The sequence below is a fragment of the Microcebus murinus genome, chromosome 27 (genome assembly GCF_040939455.1).
Source record: "Microcebus murinus isolate Inina chromosome 27, M.murinus_Inina_mat1.0, whole genome shotgun sequence".
NCBI classification, from domain to species: Eukaryota; Metazoa; Chordata; class Mammalia; order Primates; family Cheirogaleidae; genus Microcebus; species Microcebus murinus.
In genome coordinates this window covers 12,102,321-12,129,594 of record NC_134130.1, presented here as the reverse complement: position 1 = coordinate 12,129,594, position 27,274 = coordinate 12,102,321, and the positions used below count along the sequence as shown (strand labels likewise).

The window sequence follows — 27,274 nt, the reverse complement described above, 5'->3', positions numbered from 1 at the left end:
CTTTTAAACTTGTGACAGGGAGCAAGGACCTCCTCCTGCTGTTATTAGGGCCAACATTATGTTGTTCTGATCTTTGGTCTTGCTGAATGTTCTTTAGAAAGTTAATCTTTGCCACTGGCTGCTTGTTTGGGTGATGAAGTGTCTGTCACTTGTGACCACACTAAGCTTTATAGGTTTGCTGTGGCCCATCCATACTTAGGTCTGTCGTTCTTGCATATCTCTTACAGCAGAAGATGTTCTAGCTTCCATCCAAGCTCACTGAGGATTTCTGGGTCTCACAGACTTTCCTAGTCTGATGGGGATCTTGGCTGAGAGATTATTGCTTCTTTCTTATTAAAGAAAATGCCCAGTCCTTCATACTTATAACCTGGGCTTATTCATTCCCTTGTTGAGGAATATTTGTTGAGTGCCTATCATGGGGAGGGGACACCATTAGATGCTGAGGCCATAGAATAAAATAAAATGCAACAGTCCCTAAAGCTCTCAAGGATGTTACATGCAGTCTCTAAGTTTTCTAGTTCATTGGGATCCCAGTGCCATTTCCATTTGTGAAAGAAAACTCCAAGTGAAAATAAAGGACAGCAATGTCTGGCTCTCTTAGACTTTCTTTGTTAGACTCCATTTACTCATTTCATTCATTCATCGGTTCTGTTAGAAAATATGTGCTCACTGTCAGGTGTTATTCTAGATGTCATGCCAAGTGGTATACTAACTATATCCTCCTTTAATGGTACTAGAAGAACCTGCCGTCTCCATGTCTGACCTTGTGGGCATTCTGGTGTCCCTGGCTCTCTTGTTTAACACGAGGGCATTCACATTCTCATTAAACTTAGGCGCAACTGAGGCAGAGAGTTGGAATAGGATTGTATATCCAGAAAGCGGTCTCTGGAAGGGAGTCCTTGCTGGGCTTTAATTAATTTGGAATGAAGAATCTACATCCTGAAATCTTTCCTATTTCTTTGCTTCCTATTTTTTTTTCTTTCATTGTCCCTTGACTTTTCCCATAACAACAGAGTATAGTTCCTTTTGGAAACCATCTTTGTCTGAACTGATCTAAGGAGGCCACTTGGAACTAGAATGAACACAGGTTGTCAACACAAGGCAAACCTGTTGTTTTAATCGTGGTTTCACTATTACTAGTCATAAGTCCTTGGGCAAGTTACTAATATTTCTCTGAACCTCAACTCATTTATCCATAAAATGAGAAAAGTAATTCTGTTGTAAAAAATAAATAGGATAAATTGTGCTAAGTGCCTGGCATGCAGTAGACTGGCTTTCCCTTGGTTGCCTGGCATTGTCTTCCTGATGCAGCTTGCTGGGAGAAGGGGATCATGTGGAAGCAAGAAACTGGGATCAGATGACGGCTGCTTTATTGGGTGCATGCCACACCAGTCATTGACTTCAGTTTAGTGTCATATTTAGTGCCTTTTTCATTTTCACTGTTAAGATCAATAGTCATAAAGAGATACTTCTTTAGAAGAGAAAAATTCCTCAGGTTTCTATGATCTATAATATTTTTCAAGAGGAACAAACGTATAACTATTGCCTTAAGTTGACCCTAGCTGCCATCCGAAATCAGTAAATATGAGCAGCTTTTTTGTGTGTGTGTTAAAAGTTAAAAATATATATATGCTGCTCTAGGGTCATATGTTACTGGATTTTATTTAATTCAAAGATCTACCTTAGGAAATGTCACTAAAAAGACAGGATAGTCTTCACCTTAAAAGTTAAGCTCTGATTTTTTTATGGCATTTTAGTTACTGTTTTCAGTCTTAGGGTAATTTATGTAGAGAAGTTCTGCTGAACTTTGGAATGTTGCTATGTTCAAAAAGACCTGACAGGCAAATCTAAATTTAATAACTAACATTAACAGCCTTTAGAAAGGCTAAAGTTTAATAATTTATAATGAATCTTTGTCAATTGATAATCAGTTGCTACAGAAAGAACTACAAAAGTCCTGCTGTTGGTGGCATTGCTATTAACAGATAATATTTCATAGATAATATTACCTTAAAATGTAGCATTATTAATAGTTTATTCCTTCCCTTCCAACCATGTGAAAGATCTTTCTTTTTGCTTAATCTTGCTTTGTTTCTATTCCTATAATCAAAGCAATAGTTGGAATTTTGATTACATTGAATTTTAGTTTGGTGATTTTCCTGAATGACCTATTCATAGATTCCAGTTCATAGAAATAATGAGAAAGTTACGTAATAATTGAAAATGCTAGAATTATAAAATTTTCATATGTTAAAATAAAAAAAAGAGCATTTGGTATCTACAAACTCTAACGAATATTAGCCATAGGTTTATTCAAATATATTTTATCTGACCAGGATTATGATATTAGTAGACCCCTAGTCTATATTTATTGATTCATAAAATGAGACACTAACCACTGTGGTAAAGCAACTGTAGTATCCAATATGGTAAACAGTTGTTGTAAAACACTGAAAAAAAGAGGAAGATGGAGAAGGAAATTCTTTATTAAAATGTTTAGAACCTTAAACACACAATTAAACTTGAAGGAATTATAAAGTCTAAATTTCTCCATTGCCTGAAGTAGTCATCTCATCATCTTTCACATTTTGACAGAAAAAGGAAATATTTGTACACATTATATTTTTCCATCTACCTGTGCACTGAAAATAAAACTAACATAACTTGATAGTTTTAAAAGTGAATTTGAAATGTTACAAGATGAAACTTAAAAGTTTAAGTGCTTGGAAATTCATATTAAAGGGAAAAAATAAGCATCAACAAAAGGAGAAAAGTGGGCTTATTATCCTTGTTAGATAGTAGGGGTATGTGTTAGCACTACCTTTGTGCTGAGCAGTAATTTCCTATTAAAACTGTTAACAGGACCCTCTTGTAGTAAAGTCAGATGCAGCAATGTCTGGCTGAAAGATCATGAGCTTTTTCAACCTACATTAACCTTGGTTGGCTTTCTTTTTTAGCCACTTATATCTTTGAGATATTGAGACTTCTGAGCTTATAGGGTTCTCATTTTTTAAGAGAAACTGCCTATCATAAGGTGATGTTTCACAGTTTAAATGGGATAATAGAGTGAGTATAACACCTTATCTAATACCATGTCCGGCACATACCAGGCACTCTCAAAGATCAGTAGCTGTTTCTTAGCTTGTAGTAAGATGAACATACAATTTTTTTATTAGAATTTTATTGATGTAGCCTTTCCAGTACAAGACTGTTAAGCTAAACATGTTCTTTTAACTGTCTTTTTGAACTGTGAATATTTTGCTTCCTGAATCCTACTCCTGTGTTTTCACTTTAGTGAGCCACTATATGTGGAATCACCCAGCATGGACAACTGAATAAACTAGCACTCATCACTTCAGTAAATAAAATTTTATTTATTTCACCTTTTTCTCTCACAGCTGTTTTAGATTGTAAGCAACAGGATTTGTTTGCTATTTGACTTACTGTTGATGATGAAAAAGATGTTATTTGTTTCAAATAACTTGTTGTTTTAGAGCCTTTTAAAAGGATAAGGCATAGAAAAATAGGGTGGAATTGTTTAATAACATCATTTACTCTTGTGTTTAGAAAAATACTTTTTAATGCAAAATATGGCACTTTTATTTTGTGAATTATTATCTACAGGCCTCTGAGATAAGCTGTGTGATCTCTGATCAGTCATGCCTCAATCAGAACAAAAATTGAAACAGCTACATCTTTAAAGGATTCTTTTCTTTTTCCAAAATGAGAAATCACTTTTGGAGCTTTGAAACATAAAGCCTTTTGGGTGCTTGTTATTTTAATGGTATTTTAGTTTGTATAATTTTGGGTTAAGGTCAAAGGTAAAAACTATGAAAGAGCAGGGCCCAGGATTTATGAGACACAGCCACATTCTTTCAGACTTTTGTTTATACAATATTAAGTTATAAAAACAATGTTTGTATGTAAGATGATGGCTGCTTTTAGGTAATTAGGCACTTGTGTTCAGGAGGACAGAAAGGCTGTAAACGTAAGTTTAAATTGTAATAATTAACACAGGTTTGAGGGATGATAAAGTACCTAAATAAGCTACTTGAATGACAGTTGGGAAAATTTGGCAGGAATATCCTTGGTGAGGGAGGGAAGGCACTGAGCCACCAAGGAGAAGTTGTTCATGCACCTTGTGGTTTTCCCTTCAGTACTGAAGAAGAGGAGCTTGTGGGGGTTAAAAAAATGTTATATTGTCACATCTTCCTGAGTAAGGTTAATAATACCTAGTCATTAAATAGCTTCAGGATATTGTTTTAGAGTAAGGTCTTATTTCACAAACAAAAGATAGATCACTCAAACTGTATTTCTTTCTGATAGTGCTGAACTCAGTACGTATTTGGCATTATACATAGAAGGTACTCAGTGAATCTCTATTGGATGAACAAATGCATTTGCAGTTTTTATCAGTTTCTCAGGTGGTTGAGAAACTAAGATTTTGAGCATATCTGATGATTAGTGACATTGAATATTTTTTCATATGTTTATTGGCCAATAGTCTATCTTTTTGAAAAGCTTCTGTTCATGACTTTAGCCTATTTTTTTTTTTTAGTAGAGTTGGAAAGTTTGTATAGCCTATTTTTTAATGATGTTATTTGATTATTTTCCTTGCTGATTAGCTTGAGTTATTTGTAGATTCTCGTTGTTAGCCCTTTAATGGATGTATAGCATGCAAAAATTTCTCCCATTCTGTAGGGTTGTCTGTTTGCTCTGGTGATTGTTTCCTTGGCTGTGCAGAAGCTTTTTAATTTCTTCAAGTCCTATTTATTTATTTTTGTTGTTGCTGTGATTGCCCTTGGGGTTTCTTCATAAATTCTTTGCCTAGGCTGATATCTAGAAGAGTTTTTCCAATATTTTCTTCTAGAATTCTTATGGTTTCATGTTGTACATTTAAGTCTTATCCATCTTGAATTAATTTTTGTGAGTGGTAAGCAATATGGATCTTGTTTCAATCTTTTGCATGTGGCTACCCAATTTTCCCAGCACCATTTATTGAATGGGGATTCTTTTCCCCAGTGTATATTGTTGTCTGTTTAGTCAAAGATCAGATGGCAATATGTGGATGGTTTTATATCTGGGTTCTCTGTTCTGTTCCATTGGTTTATGTCTCTATTTTTGTGCCAGTTCCATACTGTTTTGGTTCCTATACCCTTGTAATATAGCTTAAAGTCTGGTAAAGTGATGCCTCCAGATTTTTTCCTTTTGCTTAAGATTGCTTTGGCTATTTGGTTTCTTTTCTGGTTCCATATGAAGTATAGAATTTTTTCTAAATCTGCAAAAACTGACATTGTTATTTTGAGGGGGATTGCACTGAATCTGTAAATCACTTTGGGTAGTGTGGACATTTTAGCAATGTTGATTCTACTAATCCATGAGCATAATATGTTTTTCCATTTGTTTACATCATCTGCAATTTCCTTCCTCAGTGATTCATAGTTCTTTGTAGAGATCTTTCACCTTCTTGGCCAAATATATTCCTAGGTATTTATTTTCTTTGTTACTATTATAAAAGATATTGAGTCTTTGATTTGATTCTCAGCTTGACTGTTGTTGGTATATAGGAATGCTATTGATTTGTGTACAGTGATTTTGTAGCCTGAGACTTTGCTGAATTTTATCAATTCCAGAAGTCTCTTGGGGGAATCTTTGGGGTTTTCTAGATATAAGATCATATCATCAGCAAAGAGCAATAGTTTGATTTGACCTCCTCTTTCCCCGGTTGGATACCCTTAATTTCCTTCTCTTGCCTGATTGCTCTGGCTAGGACTTCCAGCACTATGTTAAGTAGAAGTGGTGACAGGGGGCATCCTTGTCTTGTTTCAGTTCTGAGTGGGATTGCTTTCAACTTTTCTCTATTCAGTATGTTGTGGGCTGTGGGTTTGTCATATATGGCTTTTGTAATTTTGAGATATGTTCCACCTATGCATATTTTAAGAGTTTTTTTAATCATAAAATGGTGCTGAATTTTGTTTAATACTTTTTCTTCATGTATTCAGATGATCATATGATTTTTGTTTTTGCTTCTCTTTATGTGGTGAATCACATTTATGAATTAACGTATGTTGAGCTATCCTTGCATCCCTGGGATGAAGCCCACTTGGTCATGGTAGATTATTTTTTTGATGTACTGCTGAATTCAGTTTGCTAGAATTTTATTGAGGATTTTTGCTTCTATATTTATAAGGGATATCAGTCTATAGTTTTCTTTTTTGTTGTGTCCTTTCCTGGCTTTGGTATCAAGGTGATACTGGCTTTGTAGAATGAGTGGGGGAAGATTCCTTCCTTCTTGATGTTATGAAGTAATTTCTGCAATATGTGTACCAATTCTTTGTAGGTCTGTTAAAATTTGGTAATGAAACCATCTGGTCCAGAATTCTGTTTAGATCTATTGAAAGCCATGGCACATCAAAAATGAACTACAAATTTCTTAAATTCTTTCAATGCTTCTTTCTTTCTGTAGTTTCAGCAATCACTGGTGGTTCCTCTTTGGAAATGTTATCCATATTTTTCTTTTCCATTTTATTTCTGCTTTTATTTTCTGCAAACTGCTGTTACCTCATGTGTAAACAATTACGAAGCCTACTAAACTGTTTCCCAAGCCTCACCCTTCAGATGTAGTGCCCTTTTTCCTTGAATCTAAGCTACAGTGAAAACAATGAATGATTAATCTTCAAGTAATGCAGCACTCATTATTTATATACCTGGTGTTGTGTTATTATAGGCCTTCCACAAACATATACTGAATGGATGAATAAATATAATTTATAATTTGTGATCTACGCATTTTTCAATCCTTTTCCTGCCTAAAATGTCCTATTCCTTGCTTTATGCCTGTTAGAATCCCGTATGTCCTTTCATTCAATGCTTATTGAATGCCTTGTATCTGTGAGGCTTATATTGCACGGGGTGGTGAGCATGTGTCTCTGCATGGTCCCTCTACAGCTAAAAGTGGTCCCCTTGCCTCTTGGGTTATCATTCTTAGGTACAGCTTTGCAGGAATGCATAACATTGCTAGTTACTCATTTGTATTTTTGTCTTAATATTCCTAATCTGGTTAATAGCTCCTTATAAAGTGAAATGAGTAGAATTTATATCTTTCAGGACACCATTAATTTATAAGTATTTATTGAGTGCTCACTTTTTGTGAGCTAAGTCTTTTTCAGGTTTGGGAGAAGAAGAGAGAATGAAACAAGATTCCTCTAAGAATGTACATTCTTGAGCAGGGTGTCAGATGTAAACAATTAAAGAGATATATGCACAAAGACACAATATCTTTTTGTCACCTTATTGGTATACGTAATAAGAGATATTGCAGAATAACTATTCACCTTTGATTGTTTCAAAGTGAATTAGCTCAGGAGTACTTCTGGCAGATATGTTTAGATATACTGTTTGGCAAAATTATGTGTGATATGATTTTTAAAGAAAGATTGCTGTGGGATTGATGAATGACAAAACAAACATGCCTTTCAGGGAAAAAGAAAATCAGCATTTTATTTTTATTGCTAATTAAAAGAGACCCTGCAATCAAATATCTTTTTGGAAGAAAGGAAAACAGACTGTTTAAAATTCACTGTGAAAAAAGATAACTACTAATTTAAGCTACATTAGATGAACTATATATGTATATACATATATATGTGTATATTCATAATAAAACACTTCAACACCAATCAATGATTTGGTAAACAGTGAACTTATCATCATGATCATCATCATCAAAAGTGCCATGTGACACAATTTCTATCTTAATGAGAAATGCAACTTCTAGAAAATCATTTCTTTCAACCTGGGTTTCACAAGAAAACTAAGCCCTACAGAAAATGATTTGAATGACTGTTTTCTCTGTTCTCCTCAAGATACAGAGCTAGTACCACCACTTCCAGGTACACTTAAGAGAAGTCAACTCATTGCACATAATTGATGCTTTGGATAAGGCATCAGGCTTATTAAATCTCTCTCAAAACCAGGGGTGAGAAAGGATCATGGCCAGCTCCTTGAAATGTATCTCTATGCCGTGAGATACTAATAATTCATGATCGTGATGTGTTTTTTAAAATGCCCAGAAATGAAAGGACTTCATTCTTGTTTCAGGCAAACTTGGTCACATTGTTGTTTGGGTCATTTGCTAGCTTCATATCAAAGTCATTGCCCTGCAGAAATACATTTCCACCATCATGGGGGAAGAGTTTTGCAAAAGTTTTGGATCTTGAGACAGAGCATAATTCTTTGGAGTTTTGAAACATGACTATTGATTGAGGGAAATAATCATGTTGTTATCCCTGGGACTTATTCTGACCTCTTCATTCTAGCAGTGTGATTCTGGTTGTAAAAGCGTACACAACTAGCAACAGCTTGACAATTTCAGTGGTAAATAATTTATCCTTTTTAGAAAGTCATATTGATACTTGCAGAGATTTCATAAAATACATCAATTATAGTCTAATCCATAAATAGTCTCCAGGTGTATTGTCTAAGATGTTATAAAGGATGTCCACCGCTTCATTTCCAAGGATCTGTAGTAAAAACCTCTGATTTTCTATTTTGTCATTATTTAACAATGACACATAATAATAGCTAATGCTCAATGAGTGCTTTTATCTACCATTCTAAGCAATTTTCCTGAATTAGCTTTCTTAAGCCTCATAACATCTGTGTAAGGTAAGGACTGCTCTTATCTCCGTTTTGCAGATGAGGAACGTGAGGTACAAGGAGGCTAAGTGGCCTGCCCATGGTTACACAGCCAGTGACTGGTAGAAGACAGAATTTGAGCTCAGTGTGCTGGCCCTTGCACATCACCCTATTTCTGTCCCTTACATCTTTCTGTTACCTTTTCCTTGAACTTACTTGTCAACTGGCAGAACTGTGGACAACATTTTGTGAATATAAACAGATATTTCAGTTCATGGATAACATAGTGTTCTGGTTTATTGGAGTTGGTGTCATTTCAGGGTCTTGTTTGCCAATCGGAGATTTTCTGATATCCCGAAGAATCCAAACTACGATTAATTCAGCCTTTCTTCTACAGTCCTTTGCCTAGTTGACTTTTCATATATAATGTGATATTCATTGTTCTGATTCCCTTCATTCCTCTTCATTGCCCAAGATGGAATGCCATTACAGCGCATTTGAGCTTACTCTGAGCAGATCAGTATGTGCTAAAATTTATGTGTTTTACTGATACTCAAAGTGTATGAGAAATGAAGAATATGCACTTATTGCCTGTGGTGAGGAAGGAGGGTTGTAAATGGTGTGAACATTTATGTTCAGCAGTATCTTTTACATGTGACCTCAGGCATGCAGGTATTTTAGTTTTTATTCTTTGTATATTTTTAGTCAGATCAGATTCAGGGTACTTAATGAATGGGATTTAAGCCATATGTAACAATTTGGGGGAAAGGATTTTTTTAAAATCTTACCATTATAGCACAAAAATGAGATTCAGGGTATATATAATTTAATTCAATTTTGTCATGGATCATAATTAAAGAAGAATATATTGAGGAATAAGAAGCTGGCATACTTTTTAAAAGTCCAGTGGCAGTGCTTAAGGTAGATTAATAGCTATTCACTAAAGCAAATTTTTTTAAAAAAAGAATGAAAAGAATAAATAGGAAATACAAGGTGTTTACCAGTTACAAAATTGATTAGGATTTCTTTATATATATCATTGTTTTTCTCCCTTTTTCAGTGCACTGCATAGGGGAAGGAATAATGTAGCTTTGGGGAATATAATACAATGCATGTTGTTTTCATTGAGCAAATAAAAAAACATGAGTTGTTTCAATTTATGTAACTTTATCCTTCTGAGGAACTTAAAATAGTCTGCATTATCTCATAGAGCATATGGCCATGTGAACATTTTAGAATGAAGGGCACTGTACTGGAGCTTAGAACTGGAACTCAATTCTAACTCTGCTTCTGATTGCCTCTGGCAGTTAATATCTTGCTTCAATTTCTTCAACTGTAAAATAAATGACTAGAACAACATAAGATTAGGTTCTTTAAATTAATGATGCTGGGGATGATATTGGATTTTCAGATGCAACTTCTCCCTACAGTACTAGAGATTTCCAATATAGTATAGATAGAATATTCTACTTTTAAAGCAACCAAATGACCCAGAGATTAGTATTGTATTAATAATTAACATTGCCGTGCTTCTCAAACCTATACACCACAGAGGAATAAGTTCATTCACCTAGGTGATACTGGGAAAGCCATGTACGGTAAATCATAAATATGGTCATTTACTTAAAGTCTACTGTTTTTCATTCTTCTTTGTGATTGTGTCACTTGGGATGATGCTTTAATGCACGTAACTGAAAATGAGTAAGTAGCCATACTCAGTGGAAGCTTATTTTTGTGTCACATAAAGGAAGTTCTGAGGTAGGTGATCCAGGGTGGTCTGGCAGCTCCCAGAGAAGTCAGCAGGGACCCAGGCTCCTTCAACACCCTGCTCTGTGCAGTCCCTGGTGTGCGGCTCTCATCCTCCTAGTCAGGATGCCTGCTCGTTCTGGCCCTCAGAAGTCTGACTTTTGCTTCCTTCTCATTGCCCAGAACATTGGTTAATCAGGTGTCCATACACCTTCAGCTAAGACTAGAAAATGTAGTCTCTACCTGGGCTGCAATATGCTCAGCTAAAAATTGGAAGTTGTTACTAAGGAAATAATGTATATTGCTAAGCAACTAGCAGTCTCTGCCCCAATGATGTACCTTTGTTTGTTGGATTATTTAAAAAATACTTTATGAATTGAAGTGGACATTTCAGGATAGTATATTCACCCTATGGCTATATAATATGCAGTCCCTGGTATACTCTGGTGTTTTTCCACTTTGAGAAATACTGATTTATATGTGATTATTAAAATTCGATGAACACTGATTTAAAGTGTGTGTGAACTGTTAATTCAATGCAGCAATGTTTTGGGCCAGTGAGTTTTTAACTACACTTGATTGGTATGCAGAGATTTCCTAAGCTGAGATGGTTCTGCATCTGCCCTGAGGACCTGGTATGTGTTAGGGTCACTGACTCCCCTCTGCCCAGGTGTTACATTCTTTGCAGTGACTTCAGCTGTGTTGTCACATTTGTTGCTTTTGCAGTTGTATTATTTCAAAATGACTGGAAATTGCCGGCCTTGGAGCCCTTTTCTTACCATCTGCATGTTCTTCTAGAACCTGTTACAAATAGCACTTGTTAGATAAATTTTCCACCTTTCCCATCCATCTTATATGTATGAGCTATTTTTTAAAGGCTCTTATTCTTTGAAGCAGTCTGTATACCACTACAACTTACAAATATGTTAAAGTTAATTTGTCGATTTTTATTTAAAAATATATGCATTCTTTTTATGAGATACGTAGTCTAATAGTATGACTATGGTTTCCTGTTCCATTACAAGAATTGCCTTCCTGGTGATGTTTTTGACTTTTGGCTGTTGGTTTTTAATCTATTTTGAGGCTTATTCCGTTTGTCAGAATCAACCCCGAGGTAATAGGAATCCAGGATGAAATCATAAATTCGGAGTGTTTTTTGTTTTGGTTTTTTTTTTAACCTTTAGGCTGCTCTTTAGCTGATCATATTTATTTATTGCTTTTCCATAGAAAGGTTTTTCTTTGGATATGCAAGTCTTCCTTCTATTCTGCCACATCTTTCTTACTACATTTTTCCATTGAACATACCATTCCCTTTGTCTGAAAAGTTCTTTTTTATCCTGGCATATCCTGTCTCTGATATTGTTGCCACCCAACCAGGTTTATTTGCCCACTGCCCAAGAGGAAGCCAGTATTCCAAGTCAGCAGAATTTATGGCAGAGAAAGAGTTTAATCTGCATGGTGCTAAATGGGGAGATGGTAGAAATTTCTCAAACCCACCTCCCCTGGAATTTGGGAGACAGGGTTTTTAAAGACAGTTTGGCATAGGCAGTAGAATCTGTTAATTGGCTGGGTTCGAGTTAGAACCATAGGGTTGTAGAAATTGTCCTCTTTGCTGACCAGGTTCTTGGGTGGGGTTCACAAGACCAGTTGAGTCAGTTTGTCAGAAGGGGCTGCTGCTGGGTGGGTCAGGCCATTCCCCTGAGATGCCAGGCCTGGAAGATATCTCAGAAACTACCCCATAGGTTTCAAAAGATGATGTTATCTGTGGAGGAACACAAGAATCTTTATGACCACCAGCTATGTGGCTTCAGAGTGGCAATTATAGAGAAGCAAACAGGAGGACAGTTACTAATTATTATTATTATTATTTTTTAGCTAGGTCCTTACCACAGTTCTCACCCTGCACCCAGCAAATTATTGACTTTTGTGAAGGGCGGTTTCAATATCATAAACTTTCCTACGTGAAACTAACCTTTTCAAAAACTCCTGACTTGATTGATCCTGGAAAAATCTGATCTCTGCTTTACTCAACAATTCTTCTGTAATTTTGTTCTCAGATTGCCCAATCTTAAACTCATATTTTTAGAACTTGATGAGATATTTGAGATTTTTGACAGCACAGTTTTTTCATGTAGCTGTTAATTTAGAAGGGGTATAATGTTATCTATTTCTCTAATTTTTCATTCTAGTGGATAGTTTTTCTAACCAATTTTCCTTTGGAGCAATATAATAAAATTAAGTATATCAAGAAAATGTGCAAACAGCTTGACTTGAAAAGACTTGACAAGTTACTCTTGACAATATTTTTCCTCAATTGAGAATACTTGAAGTGTCCTTTTCTAATGTTATTTAAGTTTTTTTTCTTTAGACAGGTTTCTTTCATAATATAAAAGTCCCACCATGTCCCCTTTTAATTTTATGTGACCTTTAAGACAATTTCAAGATTAAAACAAGTACTTGCTGGTTTTCCATATATACATCTCTTTTGCTCTCATGCTAGAATGCTCTGATATGGATTTCCTTCCTGCCCTCTGCTACAAACATAACTCATTCATACGCTCTTTAAGGTGCTCACTGTTAAGCATATGTAGAAAGTCTGTTAGTCTCTGGTACTTAGGAATGGGAGTAGACAACATGAACTTGTGGTCCCAAAGATCTTAAGGCATCTTTCAAATGCCTTTTAAATTAACAATCTATAATGTACCTGAAATGCTGAAACATAACTTTAATTATCCTAAGTTATCATGTATAACATTTTGGGAAAATACCCATAGATTTCTGAAAAGACAATCTACAAATTAACCTTTGGATTAAACTCATTTATAAGTTGGGTTTTTATATTGGTTTTATTTAGCAAAACAATGAAAATTGAATATTAACTGATTTTTATCGAATGTACTTGAATTATGGACAATACACAGTTTGGGATGCCTTGAAATTCAAGGAATTATTATCACCTAAAGGAGATGATATATGTATACAAATAATTTTATAACTCATTCAAATATGAACAGTACTGTAAGAGAGCTTTAAAATACTATCAAAGAAGAGAAAGAATAAATTCTTAAACTTGGCAAGGTCAGACAAGAATTGCTGTAGTAGGTGGCATTTGAGCTCACTTTGCTGGGTAGACGGAAGTACTGTCACACAAGGGAATCAGAATGAACAAAGTCACCAGAGTAGGCAGGGATGGGATAAACTAAGAGCGTAGAATGACCAGTGTGGTAGGAGGTAAGAAACAGAAGGGTCTTGGATGTCACTTGGTAGTTGGACCAATGAAACTTTTAAGATCTTTGTCATCAATAAAGTTAGGGGGAAAAAAAAACTAGTATTGAGAACTTGAGCACTGGACATTGAGTGGAGATTACCTAATAAGACTTTTTAAATATTTTGGGCGGTGAACTTTTATGAGAGGGCCCAGGAGTTACGAAGAAATTGGTGAAAAAGCTTATTTTGGGCTGCTTATTCAAAGATATAACTTTACTATAGACTTCTCTAGGAATATAGCATTATTGGAAAAAAGTCATGGTATTAGAATAGAAGAGCAGATAAATCCAAATCTTAGGTTCACAGAACTTTCTCTGTCGTATATAACGTGATGAAGGAACGCTCTTGTCAGAGCAGTGCCTGGAGGGCAGGCTGAGGGTTCTAGCAACCTCAAACAGCTGTGTTTGATAACTGATAGTTATTCTTCATTTATATAGTCTTTGCTGGGTCTAACTGGGTTTTTTCTCTTATTCTGATCTTCCTATTGTCTATCCAAGTAGAACATGAGATTTGTTTTTAAATTGTCTTTATATAAGTCAGTGCATGGAAGAGTACCCAGTCTAGCAGGCACTGTGACCATGACTCTGGATGTTTCTGTGTGAGGTATAAATGCTTACCCTGAGATGACCAACTTACTCATCCCAGGATCAATGCACCATTGCCCATACCCTTCTGGGTCATTGACTTTGTTGCGCAGGAGGAGTTTACTTCCTGAATAGTTGTAGAAATAGATTGTAGAAATGGGGAGTGAGATGGAGAAGGAACAGTTCCTAGCTTTACAGTTTGTATTGTCACTCACCCTACAAAAGTTAATCAGAGACTTCTCTTGCCTTCTTGACCATATATACTATTCATGCTCATCAGATAGAAACACTAAGTTAATGGAACTATCCATAAGGTCATAGTCATAGGATATGATCTTACTGCATATTTTGGTCTTTGTCTAGCTTCATATGTACTGCATTAGGCATTTGGGAGAAGGTTACTCAGGTGTGCTGTGATGTTGTCATTGGCCTGGAAGGATCTATTTGAGTGATTAACTCTGGAAATGCTATGAACTAGACTGGTTTTAACCAAATTCTGTATTTACTATTTTTCTGTCTATAGGTTTATATTCTAGAAACACCAAATATGGGTATTGTAATATTAGAAAAGGAGAAAATTTCTTTAATTTATGAAAAGATTGGATTTTTGATACTTTAATTGAACTGATTATAAATGTATTAGTTTAGAAATATTAGCATACAACTATTAATTGCTTATCACCAAACTATTCCTTTGGAAATTCAACTCTGAAATCAAGAGAAACTGGGATATAATTTACAGAGATTTATTTTCAGACTCTCTATTTCCCCAGCAGACAGGGAGGAAATAAGGCAAAGGTAATGTTGATAAGCTGACAGTAAGCTCATAAGTTTGAATTGGACTATGAGCTTCTGAGCAGGAAACCATATCTTGCTCTTTTATATTCTTGGCACCAAGTAAGTGCCTGGCACATAGAAGGTGACCAATAGAAGTTTGTTTAACTGTTATTGAATTATTAATGAAATGAATATGCCTGCAGATTTAAAAAGGGCCCAGCACTCTGTCCCTCTTGGTAATATCAGTAAATTTCAAAAGGGAATGTGAGTACCTGAATGATTTTAGAAAAATACAAAGTAAATATTACATTTTTTCTATTGAAGTATTGATGAGGACCACAGATTCATGGCTTAGAATTAGGTTCTTTGGTATTATTATGCCTCAATCATTTCCTTATTTATCTTGAAGAGATAATTTAATGTGTTTAGTCAAAAAGTAGGTGTTCGACGACTGTTAACTTTCCATTCTCCCTGGTCTTTTCTAAGTAAAGAATTCCAGGGACTTGCTGTGGAATTCTTAGTCTTGGTTTTAAAATCCATTTGGGACTCTTCAGAAAGGAACCAAATGAAGATACATTGAGACATGCCAAGTCCCTAGAGCTGGAAAAACCACCCTAGTGACATTTAAACAACCACTTATTATGCTTATAGGGAATCACTCTATCTAGGTCTGGCATTCAGATAGGGAAGGGTGGGAACAACTGTTCTGTGTTCCACATTGTCTGGGCTCTCACCTGGAAGACTCAAGAGCTAGAGGCTAGGATCATTTTCAAGCTCTTTCAGTCACAAGTTTGGTGATTTATGTTGCCTGCTGGCTAAAATCTTAGTTGGTTTATTGGCTGCCACACCTGCGCTTGGCCTCTCCACATTGCATTGTTTTACTGATAGCACGGTGGTTGGATACCAAGGGTGAACGTTCCAAGACAGAGAGAAACAGGTGGCACCTATACCCTTTGTTATGACCTAGTCTTAGAAATCACATAGTATTGTTTTTGTACTCTATTGATCAGAGAAGTCATGCAACTGCCCCCAGGTTTATGGGGTGTGGACATAGTCCAGGTTTATGAAGTGTGGACATAGTCCCACGCGATGAGAAGGTTCTGAGAGCAGAAAATACAACCTGCCACACAATATAATTCCTATGTCTTTTGCTACAGCTTTATAATTTTCAGGTATGATAAATTATTTATGTATCTCCCTAGATTGTTTTTACCAAGTAGACTACTTACCAATTCCCTGTATGTAGTTTATTTAAAAAAATAATTTTCAGTTCAGTGTGTTAATCAGATGCTGAAATTGATGGTGAGAAGTTTAAATTTAAAACTAAAAATTAATAGATTATCTAGAATATTTTCCAAAATAAAATAAAATTGTATTGATTTAATTTGCATCCAAAAATTCTGAGGTATTTTTGTCGTTTTTTTTTTTTTTTTTTTTTTTTTTTTCTCCAAAACAGAGTTTGTTTAGGAATAGCCCAGGTTTGCAATGCTAGATGCACATGTAGTGGTGGACCATAGGTCCATGGCAGGGGGTCTGGGGTAAAGGGAAGCTTTTAAAGGCAAACAGAAGTAAGCTGTTTTGAAAGAAATATCATTGGTTATGGAGGCTTATTACAGGTAGTAGTATTTGTTCATAGGTTATTGGCTGTTGCTAGTAAACCATGTTTCTAGTGTATAATTGTCAAATTGAAAGCTGTATTCCTTTTATTTTCTTTCTTTCATAACATAACAATCTCTTCAAAATATATATTTTAAAATAATAGCACATTTATAGAAAATTTGCAGTTCAAGATGTTTTTTATTTGAACCACCTGAGAGTAATTTTCCTATATGATACCTTATAACCCCAATACATTAGTATGTGTTTCATAAACATAAAGACATTCTCCTACATAACCATAATTCAAAGCATCAGGATTAGGAAATTAACAACAGTGTATTACTACCACCTAAATCTTAAAACTCTTTGAAGTTTTGCAAGATTCTCTAATAGTGTCCTTTATAATGAAATGATCCAGTTAAGAATTATGCATTGCCTTTATTTTCTACGTGCCTTTAGACTCCTTAAAAGTTTATTCAGTGTGTTGTTTTTGTTTTTTGACTCTCATGAATTTGATGCTGTTGAAGATTATAGGTCTGCTATTTTATAGAATGTCCCTCATTTGGGCTTAATTTATGTTCCTCATAATTGGATTGAATTTTGATACACCCTGGACAGCAGTATCATAGAAGGAATGCCGTGCTCTGCATATTGCATCTAATTAGGTTGTGCATGGTTTTGACTTGTTCCATCATTGATGATGTCCACTTTGATCACTTGATCAAGGTGTTATGTACCAGGCTTCTTCCCTGTCACATTATTAATGTTACCTTGGTAATCAGTCAGAATTTGAAGCTATGTAAATATTCTTTATCAGTCTTTATGTCCTTATGGTATAACATTGTGACTATCGTAAGAAAGTGTTGGTTATTTTTGTTTTCTCTGGAAGGAAGGTAGGCAGACAGGTAGACTGGCTGGCAGGCCTGCCTTTATTTTGTCTAGGAAGATCACAATTTAGTAGTTAAACTTGAATATAAAAATGAGACATTTCTTTAAAATGCCCAATTTTCTCCTACATTCTAGGGGAAAGACAGCCTTACTTATCTAGTTAACTGAATAGAAAAAGAAAAAAAAATTACTTATTGTTTATCCTTTTAAGGATATAGATTACTCTTAGCTTTCTCAATTTATTAAAATCAGTACTGAGTGCCTCTTCTTTCTATACATTTATCCATCCACTTTACACCCTTTTTCTCGTTCTTGATGGCAATTAAGTATGTTCAAATCTCTTCCATTCTCCCCAAACCTCTGGATTCTCAATTTTCTTGTCTAACCTAAAATAGCTTTAAATGTAATTTATGGACTAATATTTTTCTTTTCTGGTGACAGTTTCACCTCTGTTTATTTAGTATTTCTGTCCTTTTCTCTATCCAGTGGTTACCTTCCGTAGCACCTCAGTACCTTGCCATGATCATATCCTTGGGATTTTCCTGCTGCTTGTGTGCAGTTTCTTGAAGGTCTTAAGAACCTTGAAAATTTACCTCTTTTCAAAGTCAAATCAGGGTTTCAAATTTTGCTTACTGCTTTTAATTTGTAACTGTACTGGCAACAATTAAAAGCCTATGAGAAAGATAAACAAGTACTGCAGAACAGTGGAAATGAATACATCCTTCTAGGTGCTTATTTCATTTTCCTGAACTTTCACTGTATTAATAAAAGCATCTTCTGAGATTTTAAAAAATAGAATCATCACCTTGACATTGATCTATTGCTTCTTTAGGTTGATTGTAGCTTAACTCTCAATTTGGGAAATCATTTGAGTTTTCTGCAAAACCGACAACTAGATTTGATGCTACATGTAAAATATTTTTGTGCTACTTCTCATTTACGTATTTTAACCAGCTGTATTCTGAAGAATCTATATAACATGTTGAGTAAAATATAAGTGAGCAAAAATATTTTGGTTCAGAATGACTTTTTTGTCCCCCTTTTCTCAAAGTGGATATCATTTCAGTCTATAATCTATGCATTATTTATCAGACATTCTGGCTAGGGAAAAGAACTGGGTAATTTTTATTTGACAAAGGACTTTTATTTATTTAGTCTCATTTAATCTTCATAATGTCCCTGTAAAGTATTTTCAGCATTTTTAGAGATGGGGAAGCTGCACCTCAGAGAGAGTAGGTGACTTGACTAAGGTTATACAGCAAATTGTGGAATTGGGATTTGACACGAATCTCCAGCCAAACAAATCAGTGAAAACAATCGTTGGCACTTTTTTTTTTTTTTTTGAATGATGACTTTTATATTTTCAGTGGTATTTTTTTTTAGTAAGTCTTGGTTAACTATCTTAGCAGTAGGTAGAGATCACATATTTGATGTCCCAAGATGTTTTTCTTAAAACATTTTGTGTCAAAATGTTCAGTATTATTTTAGGGCCTCACTCTCCCTTCTAAGCCAAAGGAAGTATAAACTTCTAAAAACACTGAGTACTTTTCCTGAAGGAAACCATGATGAGTACAATTTTTTTCTATTCCATTCCATATCAGTAAAGGCTGTGTATGTCATTTAAATACACCACATGCGTTCAAATCATTCTACCGTGCATTTGTGTTTAAGTACATCCAGCTTCGGACTGTACATGAAATTAAAAGTTTAAATCAGTTTGCTCTTGTTCATTAGTTTGAATCCACAGATAACACCATTAAATTTTCAGCACGTGTGATGTTCTTGGTAAATGTAGCAGAATATAAGTTAAAAGCTTTAATCCAAAGTTGATATAGCCTCTATTTGTTTTATATACAGATGTTCCTTGACTTACAATGGGGTTATTTCATGATAAACCCATTGTTAAGTTGACTCCGTTGAAGGTGAAATGCGTTTAATACACCCACATACCAACATCACAGCTTAGCCTGGCCTACCTTAAACTTGCTCAGAACACTTTGCATTCGTCCACAGTTGTGCAAAATCACTTGGCAACACACTGGCAGTACACTGTAGGGTATTGGTCACTTACCCTTGTGATTGTGTGGCTGACTGGGAGCTGCGACTCACTGCTGTGGCCCAGCATCTTGAGAGAGAGAGAGTACAGGTACCATGTATCACTAGCCCTGGGAAAGGTCAAAATTCAAAGTACAATTTCTTCTGAATGTGTATGGTTTTCCCACCATCATAAAGTTGAAAAATCATAAGTTGGAGATAGTCTGTATAAACTCCTGTATAAATAGATTCTCCTAGAAAATAAAGTGTTTTGGTAAGGTTTTCTTCATTACCAGATAATTACAGGCTGTTTTACTCAGTATGCCATCGTCACTCTTGGTCATGTAGTGGCACTAATTTAGGGCATAAAATGCAGTTCCCCCTCCCTGCTAAGAATGATTGCAATACAGCAAGCGAGCACAAATTTAAGTGATAAAAAAAAAAAAAAAGGTGGAGGGGAAGGAAAGAAAACTTAGGCTTAATGTTCCATTTAAGTGCTTAATTAAGCTGCACAGGGATTCTGTTGTGATGATTCTTGTTGTGAAGTATGCCTTAGCTACAAATTAGATTAAGTTAGAGGTATGAAATGCAAAAGCATGAAAGAGGTATGAAATGCAAAAGCATGCAGTCATCTCAATAACTCATTCATCCTGAGCCAGAGACCTGCAGGGTCTGTGAGCGATAACTGCGGCAGCTCGCTCTGCACATTATGAATACAGAGTGGGCTAGGTCTCTGCTTTCGTGACTATGCTGTAGCACTAGGTGTATAATGCTGTCCATATAAACGGACAGCAAGTTTGTTGTCTTTACAGTGGAATTCATGTGCTCCTTAAAGTGCTATGGCTTTATTATTAATAGTTTTCATATGGGAAATTAAAGCTCATTGTCTTTGCAAAGATTTATTTAAAGGATGACTTTCCATTAAAAACAAGCTTGTGCCTTGTAGCTGTACCATTAAAACAAGCTTGTAGAATAAAATAAAGCAAGGTGGTATCCCTTAAAGTAAACTGCTTTCATTTTCAATATAAATAAATCATATTGACAAAAATTTTTCAAAGACACATTAACGATTTTTTGCCAGTATAATTGATTTGTGTATATTATATATTGCTTGTGTCCTCATACATATTTATTTGACCATGTATCAAACATCATTTTCAGTTTTTTGAATTCTGTCTGAAACTTAAGTCATTAGCTACTGATTTTTTTTTTTTTTTGGTTATTACTTATTGATCTTACCAAGTAAACCATATACCCTTCTTATTTCAATTAGTGTTGTCAGATGAAATATTTTTTTAAAAAGCAGTTAGTGGAAAATATCATAACCTTATCTTTCTAATTGTTTAATAAAATGACCTGAAGTTTTTTTTTTTAAACTGGGCTGTTGATGACACTGATTATGAACTATACAGTTCTTCACAAAATTAACTGCCATGTTTGGATTTACAGGATCTCCAAAGTTGGGTAAATGGTGCTAATGAGCATGGCTTTGTTCTGGTATCTTTTGGAGCCGGTGTCAAGTATCTGTCGGAAGACATTGCTAACAAACTGGCAGGAGCCCTGGGGAGACTGCCTCAGAAGGTGATTTGGAGGTAAGGTAATGATGCAGATGGTTTCTTTGCTGTTGAGTTTTAGTATCCCCTTATTTAGCCCGCAGGTCCCAGTAAAGAACAGCACACTGAGTCCCTGGCAAAATTAGCAGGATGCCCCCGACTTTTAGTTTTGTTACTTCGTATATTAAAATCTAGGAGTTAATTCATAGGATTGTGATGCATAAAGAGACCTGTGACCTGTAGCATAAAAAGAAGATATGGTTTTGGATGATGTATCCTTGTATTGGATGCATTTTTATATTCTACCCTCGGTGACTCTGCTATTATTTGTCATTTTTAAAAATTTAGTTAAAATTGCATGCCTTTCTATATACTCCTTCAAATCAGTTTTGGAATGAGACAATGACGGATGAAGGAATAAATAGGTAAGATATTTCATGGACTCTTTTAGACATCCACTTTTTCTCCTTCACAAATACTTTTGATCTATTTAAGAAATCAGGCCTTTAAAAACACAGTAACTTACTAGTTAACAATGGTTAAGATCGATCCATGGATTGATCCCAGCTTCCTTTGGGAGGCACTGCTAACACATGTCTGTCTCTGGATTTTCCAACCTGGTGTTTAAATATCAGACCTGAACACTTTATTTAGCATGTATTTATACCACCACTGTTGGGCTCTAGGGATTTAGTTGTAAAAAACATTGGTCCCATGGTTTCTTCCACAATTAGAATAAAGCGTCTCTCAAGCCATTACAAATAGGCTCTGAGTAATATAGATTTCCCCTTTATAACAACTACACAAGAATTAGTTCCCCCACACCCAGCTGACCTATGAAAAGTGGGTACACATTTTATTCTAATTGCTCAGGACTTTTCCCTTCAGATTCTAGTCTCATTGGGTTTCCTCTATTAGACTTAACCCAGAAAGCACCTCTCCTGCTTTTTTATTTAGGACAGTTTGTGCTCAGTTCAGACTCTTGTCATTCTTTTAGTTGTTAAGCATGTTTATGGTTTATCTTTCAAAGGTGAGACAGAGAACAGCCTAATTATGTTCTTTGTTCCACAGAACTCCTGTCTCTGGGGCCAAGCTAATAAAGAGTACATTCTCTCAATACTTTTGTGTTCGCTCAGGCTCTGGGTGTCAAGGATTAGGGTCACTGACTGAATGCCTGATGGTGGGCCTCCCTGGCCCTTCATGTTTCAGCTCCTAGGTGTTGGTTTGTTTAGTTGCTTTTTTGTCATCTCTGTATATGTGTATAAGTGAAAGGAGCCAGTGGAAAATATTAGATTTCTGTATAAGCAAATTATTTATCCTTCAATCAATGAAAGTTTTTTGATTAGAACTTAAGCTGAGTGTGGTGGCTCATACGCGTAATACCAGCACTTCCAGAAGCCAAGGCAGAAGTATCCCTAAGGCCAAGAATTCAAGGCCAAGCCTGGGAAACGAGCAAGCCCGTGTCTCTACAAAAGATAAAAAATTAGCCAGGCATGAGTGGCGCACACCTCTAGGCCTAACCACTCAGGAGGCGGAGGTGGAAGGATTGCTTGAGACCCCAGGAGTTGGAGGTTGAAGTGCACTGTTATTGCACCACTGTACTCCAGCCTGGGTGACAAAGTGAGACCCTCTCTCTAAAAAAGAAATATAATCAAATTTTTATTGTTTTACTGAAGCATGGCTTTATTCTTAATATCAAAAAAATGTAACATTTATTTTAAATCTGATATTTTAACCAGAGAGCCCATATCGTAAGATTGGTTTTTTGAAAGATTCATTTTTCTCTTGTACATTTTAGATTTTCTGGACCCAAACCAAAGAATCTAGGAAACAACACTAAGCTCATAGAATGGTTACCACAAAATGACCTGCTGGGTAAGTCGGTGACATCTTGGTACTTACTTGGGTGTTAGATTTTAATTATATAAATGTTTTTTTTTGTTTGTTTTTTTTTTACTTGAGAACATTGTACAAAATGTAGGTAGTTTATGATGGAGTCAGTCAGTTTTTTTTCTCTAGCATTTCTGATGCTTTTTTCATTCTGTTTTTATTGAGTATCTCAAGTTTTAAATTCCAGGCCAACATTTCAAATCTTTACTTATTATAAAACTGTTTATAATCATTTGGGATTATATATCAAAATGTTTAGATCAGCCACCAATTTTAATTATCTAGAAAATATACTTAATAAACTATATAAATTAATAGTAAATAAAGCTATTCCTGATTAGGCTAATCAGGTAAAAGTAATAAAATTAAAACAATGAAAATGCAGATTTGGGCTATAGCTTATTACAAAGAGAAGCAGAAGGCCAGGGGAATAATTGATTTATTTTAACTTTAATTGGGTCATCTGTCTCTTTCCTCATAATTCACCAGGCATTTTTGAAGCATTATTTATTTTGATTTATTTCTTGGGATTATATTCCTCAACTCAAAATAATTTTTATATACATATCTTTTAAGTATATTTGAATTTAAGTAATTTAAGTAATTTAACTCCATGTTCAATAACATAAACATGGTAAAAAATTTAAAGATTTATTCATTAAATTTTTAGGAAAATATAATGCCATATTATTCTTTAATATATTATTTACTAAGGATATTATAAAAAGGATATTACTGATTTTGGCAATATTGAGCACCATTTATTCCATAATACTAACACCTAATATCATGTAAAAGTGGTTTAAATTTTAAACTACACTCTTAAGAATAGGCTTTTAAAATGTATTTTCTATAAGCTACAATGATCCTCCTAAAAACCAGTAAAGAATTTTATTTATGGGTATAATTTCTTTTCATGTAGTGTAAATATTCTATAAATGATAAAACTTAGGGGAAAAGAAGACAAGGCAATTTACCTATCGTGATACTTGTATTTTTTTAATCTTTCACGTCTTTACTATTATGACTTCAGATTCCATAGAAGGTAAAAAAAAAAACAGAGGCCGGGCGCGGTGGCTCACGCCTGTAATCCTAGCACTTTGGGAGGCCGAGGCGGGCGGATTGCTCAAGGTCAGGAGTTCGAAACCAGCCTGAGCGAGACCTCGTCTCTACCAAAAATAGAAATAAATTAATTGACCAACTAAAAATATATATACAAAAAAAAATTAGCCGGGCATGGTGGCGCATGCCTGTAGTCCCAGCTACTCGGGAGGCTGAGGCAGTAGGATCGCTGAGCCCCGGAGATTGAGGTTGCTGTGAGCCAGGCTGACACCACGGCACTCACTCTAGCCTGGGCAACAAAGTGAGACTCTGTCTCAAAAAAAAAAAAAAAAACAGGAAATAAGGTAACTTGACTGTCAGCTATTCAGTGCAACTGTGTGACACTTATGTAGGAGCATCCCAATTTTTATTGTGTATGTGTTTTGTTTGGTTTTTACTGTGAGGTGCTAAGCAAGGTCCATGCTGAACACCCTCCCCAAGTCTCTGTAGCTCCTCTGTGTTCCTCATAGTCTGGGTGCTCTGACTTCTCCAAGACAAATGTCCTTTTAAACTCTAGGCATGACCCTTGTGTCCTCTAATGGCATATAACTACGATCACAAGATTCCTCCTGGATGGGAAGTAGGAATCAAGTCAGTGTCTTCCCCTCTCCTCACACCACTCCCCTCCTCTTCAGAGGCCAGCTCTGCTGTGGGGTTGGAAATACGGTTCTGCCACTGAAAAGGAACTTTGAAATCCACTTCTAGGGTGGGTCCTTTTAATTGCACCTAAGAGTTGGAGACCCGTGGATAAAGGCCAGAGAGACATTGACTGACCAACCCCACTAGACTCTGAGACGGGAGAGCCTCGAGGTTCCCACTGAGACCATGATTCACACATGTAGTTTTGTACCTGGCGTGTGTATATTTTGAAAGATTTATATTTCTGCAAGCTCTAATTCCTTTGTGGCCAGTAATTCATTTCCTATGTGCAGTATATTTTTCTTATACTTCTCATGCAAGTCTTTCAATCCTTTTTATGAAATGTAGGCTGTTTACTAGGAGAACAAAAATGGGTTTTTAGACTACCTCATTAATTTTGACAAATTATCCCTTTTATTCCCGTGGCAACTAGATGTCACATGATGTCCCATCTCTCTCAACTGATTTTTATGAATGTCTCTACTTGTTTGTATACCTAAAATGTAAAATTGAACCATAAAAATTGTGAAACATGGATTCTGATGGAACATGAATGCTACAAAGAGTGTTTATTATTTAACATTCCTCGGAGAAGCACATTAACTCTTCACAGACTGCTGGAATCCAGCCCTACATTTTTACATATTTTTTTTAATAAAGTGTGTTTGACTCTAATATAGATAAATGCTTGAAGTCAGGAAATAGATATCTTTCAGTGGAATATGGTTCCACTGTGGTCTTGTTTGGCATTTCATGGATTCATTGGCTTCCAATTAATTATTGCCCATTTAAATACATGTTGCTAGTCAGGTGATTGTGTTTGAGAGAGAGCTGTAAAATCTTTCTTAAAGCTATACATTTCAGCTACCTAAAAATGGCTTTTAATTGATATATACAAGTCAGGTAGTTATGTATATACCAAGTAAGTCATAGAACAGGAATCAGTGAGATGATGCCTTTAGAAATCCTGTATCTGAAATGTATGTTAACTATAATGTTGATTTTTAATCTGTACTATTTCTGGAAAAAAAAATCTCTCCTCTAGAGTAGTGATGTTGTAAGTTGTTTTCTTTGTTATCTTTCTCTAGGGCATTCAAATATTAAAGCCTTCCTGAGCCATGGTGGTTTGAATAGTATTTTTGAAACCATGTATCATGGTGTGCCTGTGGTGGGAATCCCACTCTTTGGAGACCATTATGATACAATGACCAGAGTCCAGGCGAAAGGCATGGGGATATTACTCCAGTGGAAGACAGTTACTGAAGAAGAGCTCTATGATGCACTGATGAAAGTTATCACTAATCCCAGGTAAGGTTTTAGTTACTGTTAAAGCAGATAAATACATATACCATAGTATATCATCAGTAGCCAATTACTGACAGTAAATTGTCAAACTAATTATGGAAATATCCTTTAGATTCCTGTGATAATTCCTTGTGCATGTTTTCTGTAATTTGAAAGATAGCAATCATTTGGCCAGCTGTGTTATGACCCTGAATAATATTCTACCCAGATTTGCCAGACTGAGGGAGAAACTACAATGGGAACAATCACTGGGTTTCTACAGTGCATCAGATGTATCCTTTATTTCATTTTCATTCTCATAATAGCCATATATCATAGTTATTATCCACATTGTAGAGACAAAGCACTTGAAATTCAGAGAGTTTTAAGTAATTTGCTCACAGTCACACAGCAATTAGAATAGAAATGAGAAGTCACGGCCATCTGACCCCCAAGCCAGTGCTCTTTGTGCTGCATGTCACGCATGGTGTTGTTCGGTTTCCCTAGCCCTAGGTATTACTGAATGCTGAGATTTATTTAGTTAGGTGAATGATAAAAGCAGACTCTTTATTTTACTTTTTAAATTTTTGATCGGTCCTGAGTTAACCTAGTTTACAAACAAATCTCAAAGGATGGAGAACTGGCCTGTGTAGTTTTAAGACAAAGCGGCCATTTTTTCCATTCTTAGATATGTTTAATTTACTGTGCATTTCAAATGGCATTAAAGATTTGAAGAGTGTAAACTTTTTCTCTTTATACCTGGGAGATACAGCTTAACACTGGGTTGAGAAACACTGCCACAGTCTAAGGAAGAACCAACAATAGGAAAAGTTATTTCATATGAAATGATGTAGCTTCTATATAAAATGCTGAATTCAGCTGAGGTTCATTATGCTGCCTTTGAGGACTGAAGGGTGGCCTTCATGCTCGGGCCTCTTAAAACACCCAGTATCTTGGTTATAGCTATGGCACTTGGGGTGATATCTTCTATGACTAGGGGTGTCTTAGCATGCCCCTTCTCCTATGATCTATAGTTTTTCAAGGCCTAGTGCTTTCTAAAGCATATAGTCTTTTTAAAACAAAGTTTGTAAAACACAGCCCTAAAGTGGAGTTGTGGATAGGGGGACAGTTGCAGAGCCACTGAGGTTGGGGTCAGTTATAAGGAAAAGAGTAAAAAGCTGGGTTATTCACAGGAAGGTAGGCCAGCTGTGTTCTGTGAGGCATGAGCCAGGCTGAATAAGACAGAACAGGTTAGGGTCTTAGCTCACACTGCAA

General features: G+C 35.6%; 1 protein-coding gene across 3 annotated transcripts in view; it reads left to right on the top strand.

Moving 5' to 3' along the window:
* UGT8 (UDP glycosyltransferase 8) overlaps positions 1-27,274 on the top strand; it is a 73,995-nt gene that overhangs the window by 41,247 nt on the left and 5,474 nt on the right. For all 3 annotated transcript variants that reach the window (XM_012779794.3, XM_075998367.1, XM_012779793.2), the window contains exons 3-5: positions 20,982-21,124; positions 22,884-22,960; positions 25,804-26,023. In XM_012779794.3, the coding sequence (XP_012635248.1) occupies positions 20,982-21,124; positions 22,884-22,960; positions 25,804-26,023 (440 nt within the window). The remainder of the gene's footprint in view (positions 1-20,981; positions 21,125-22,883; positions 22,961-25,803; positions 26,024-27,274) is intronic.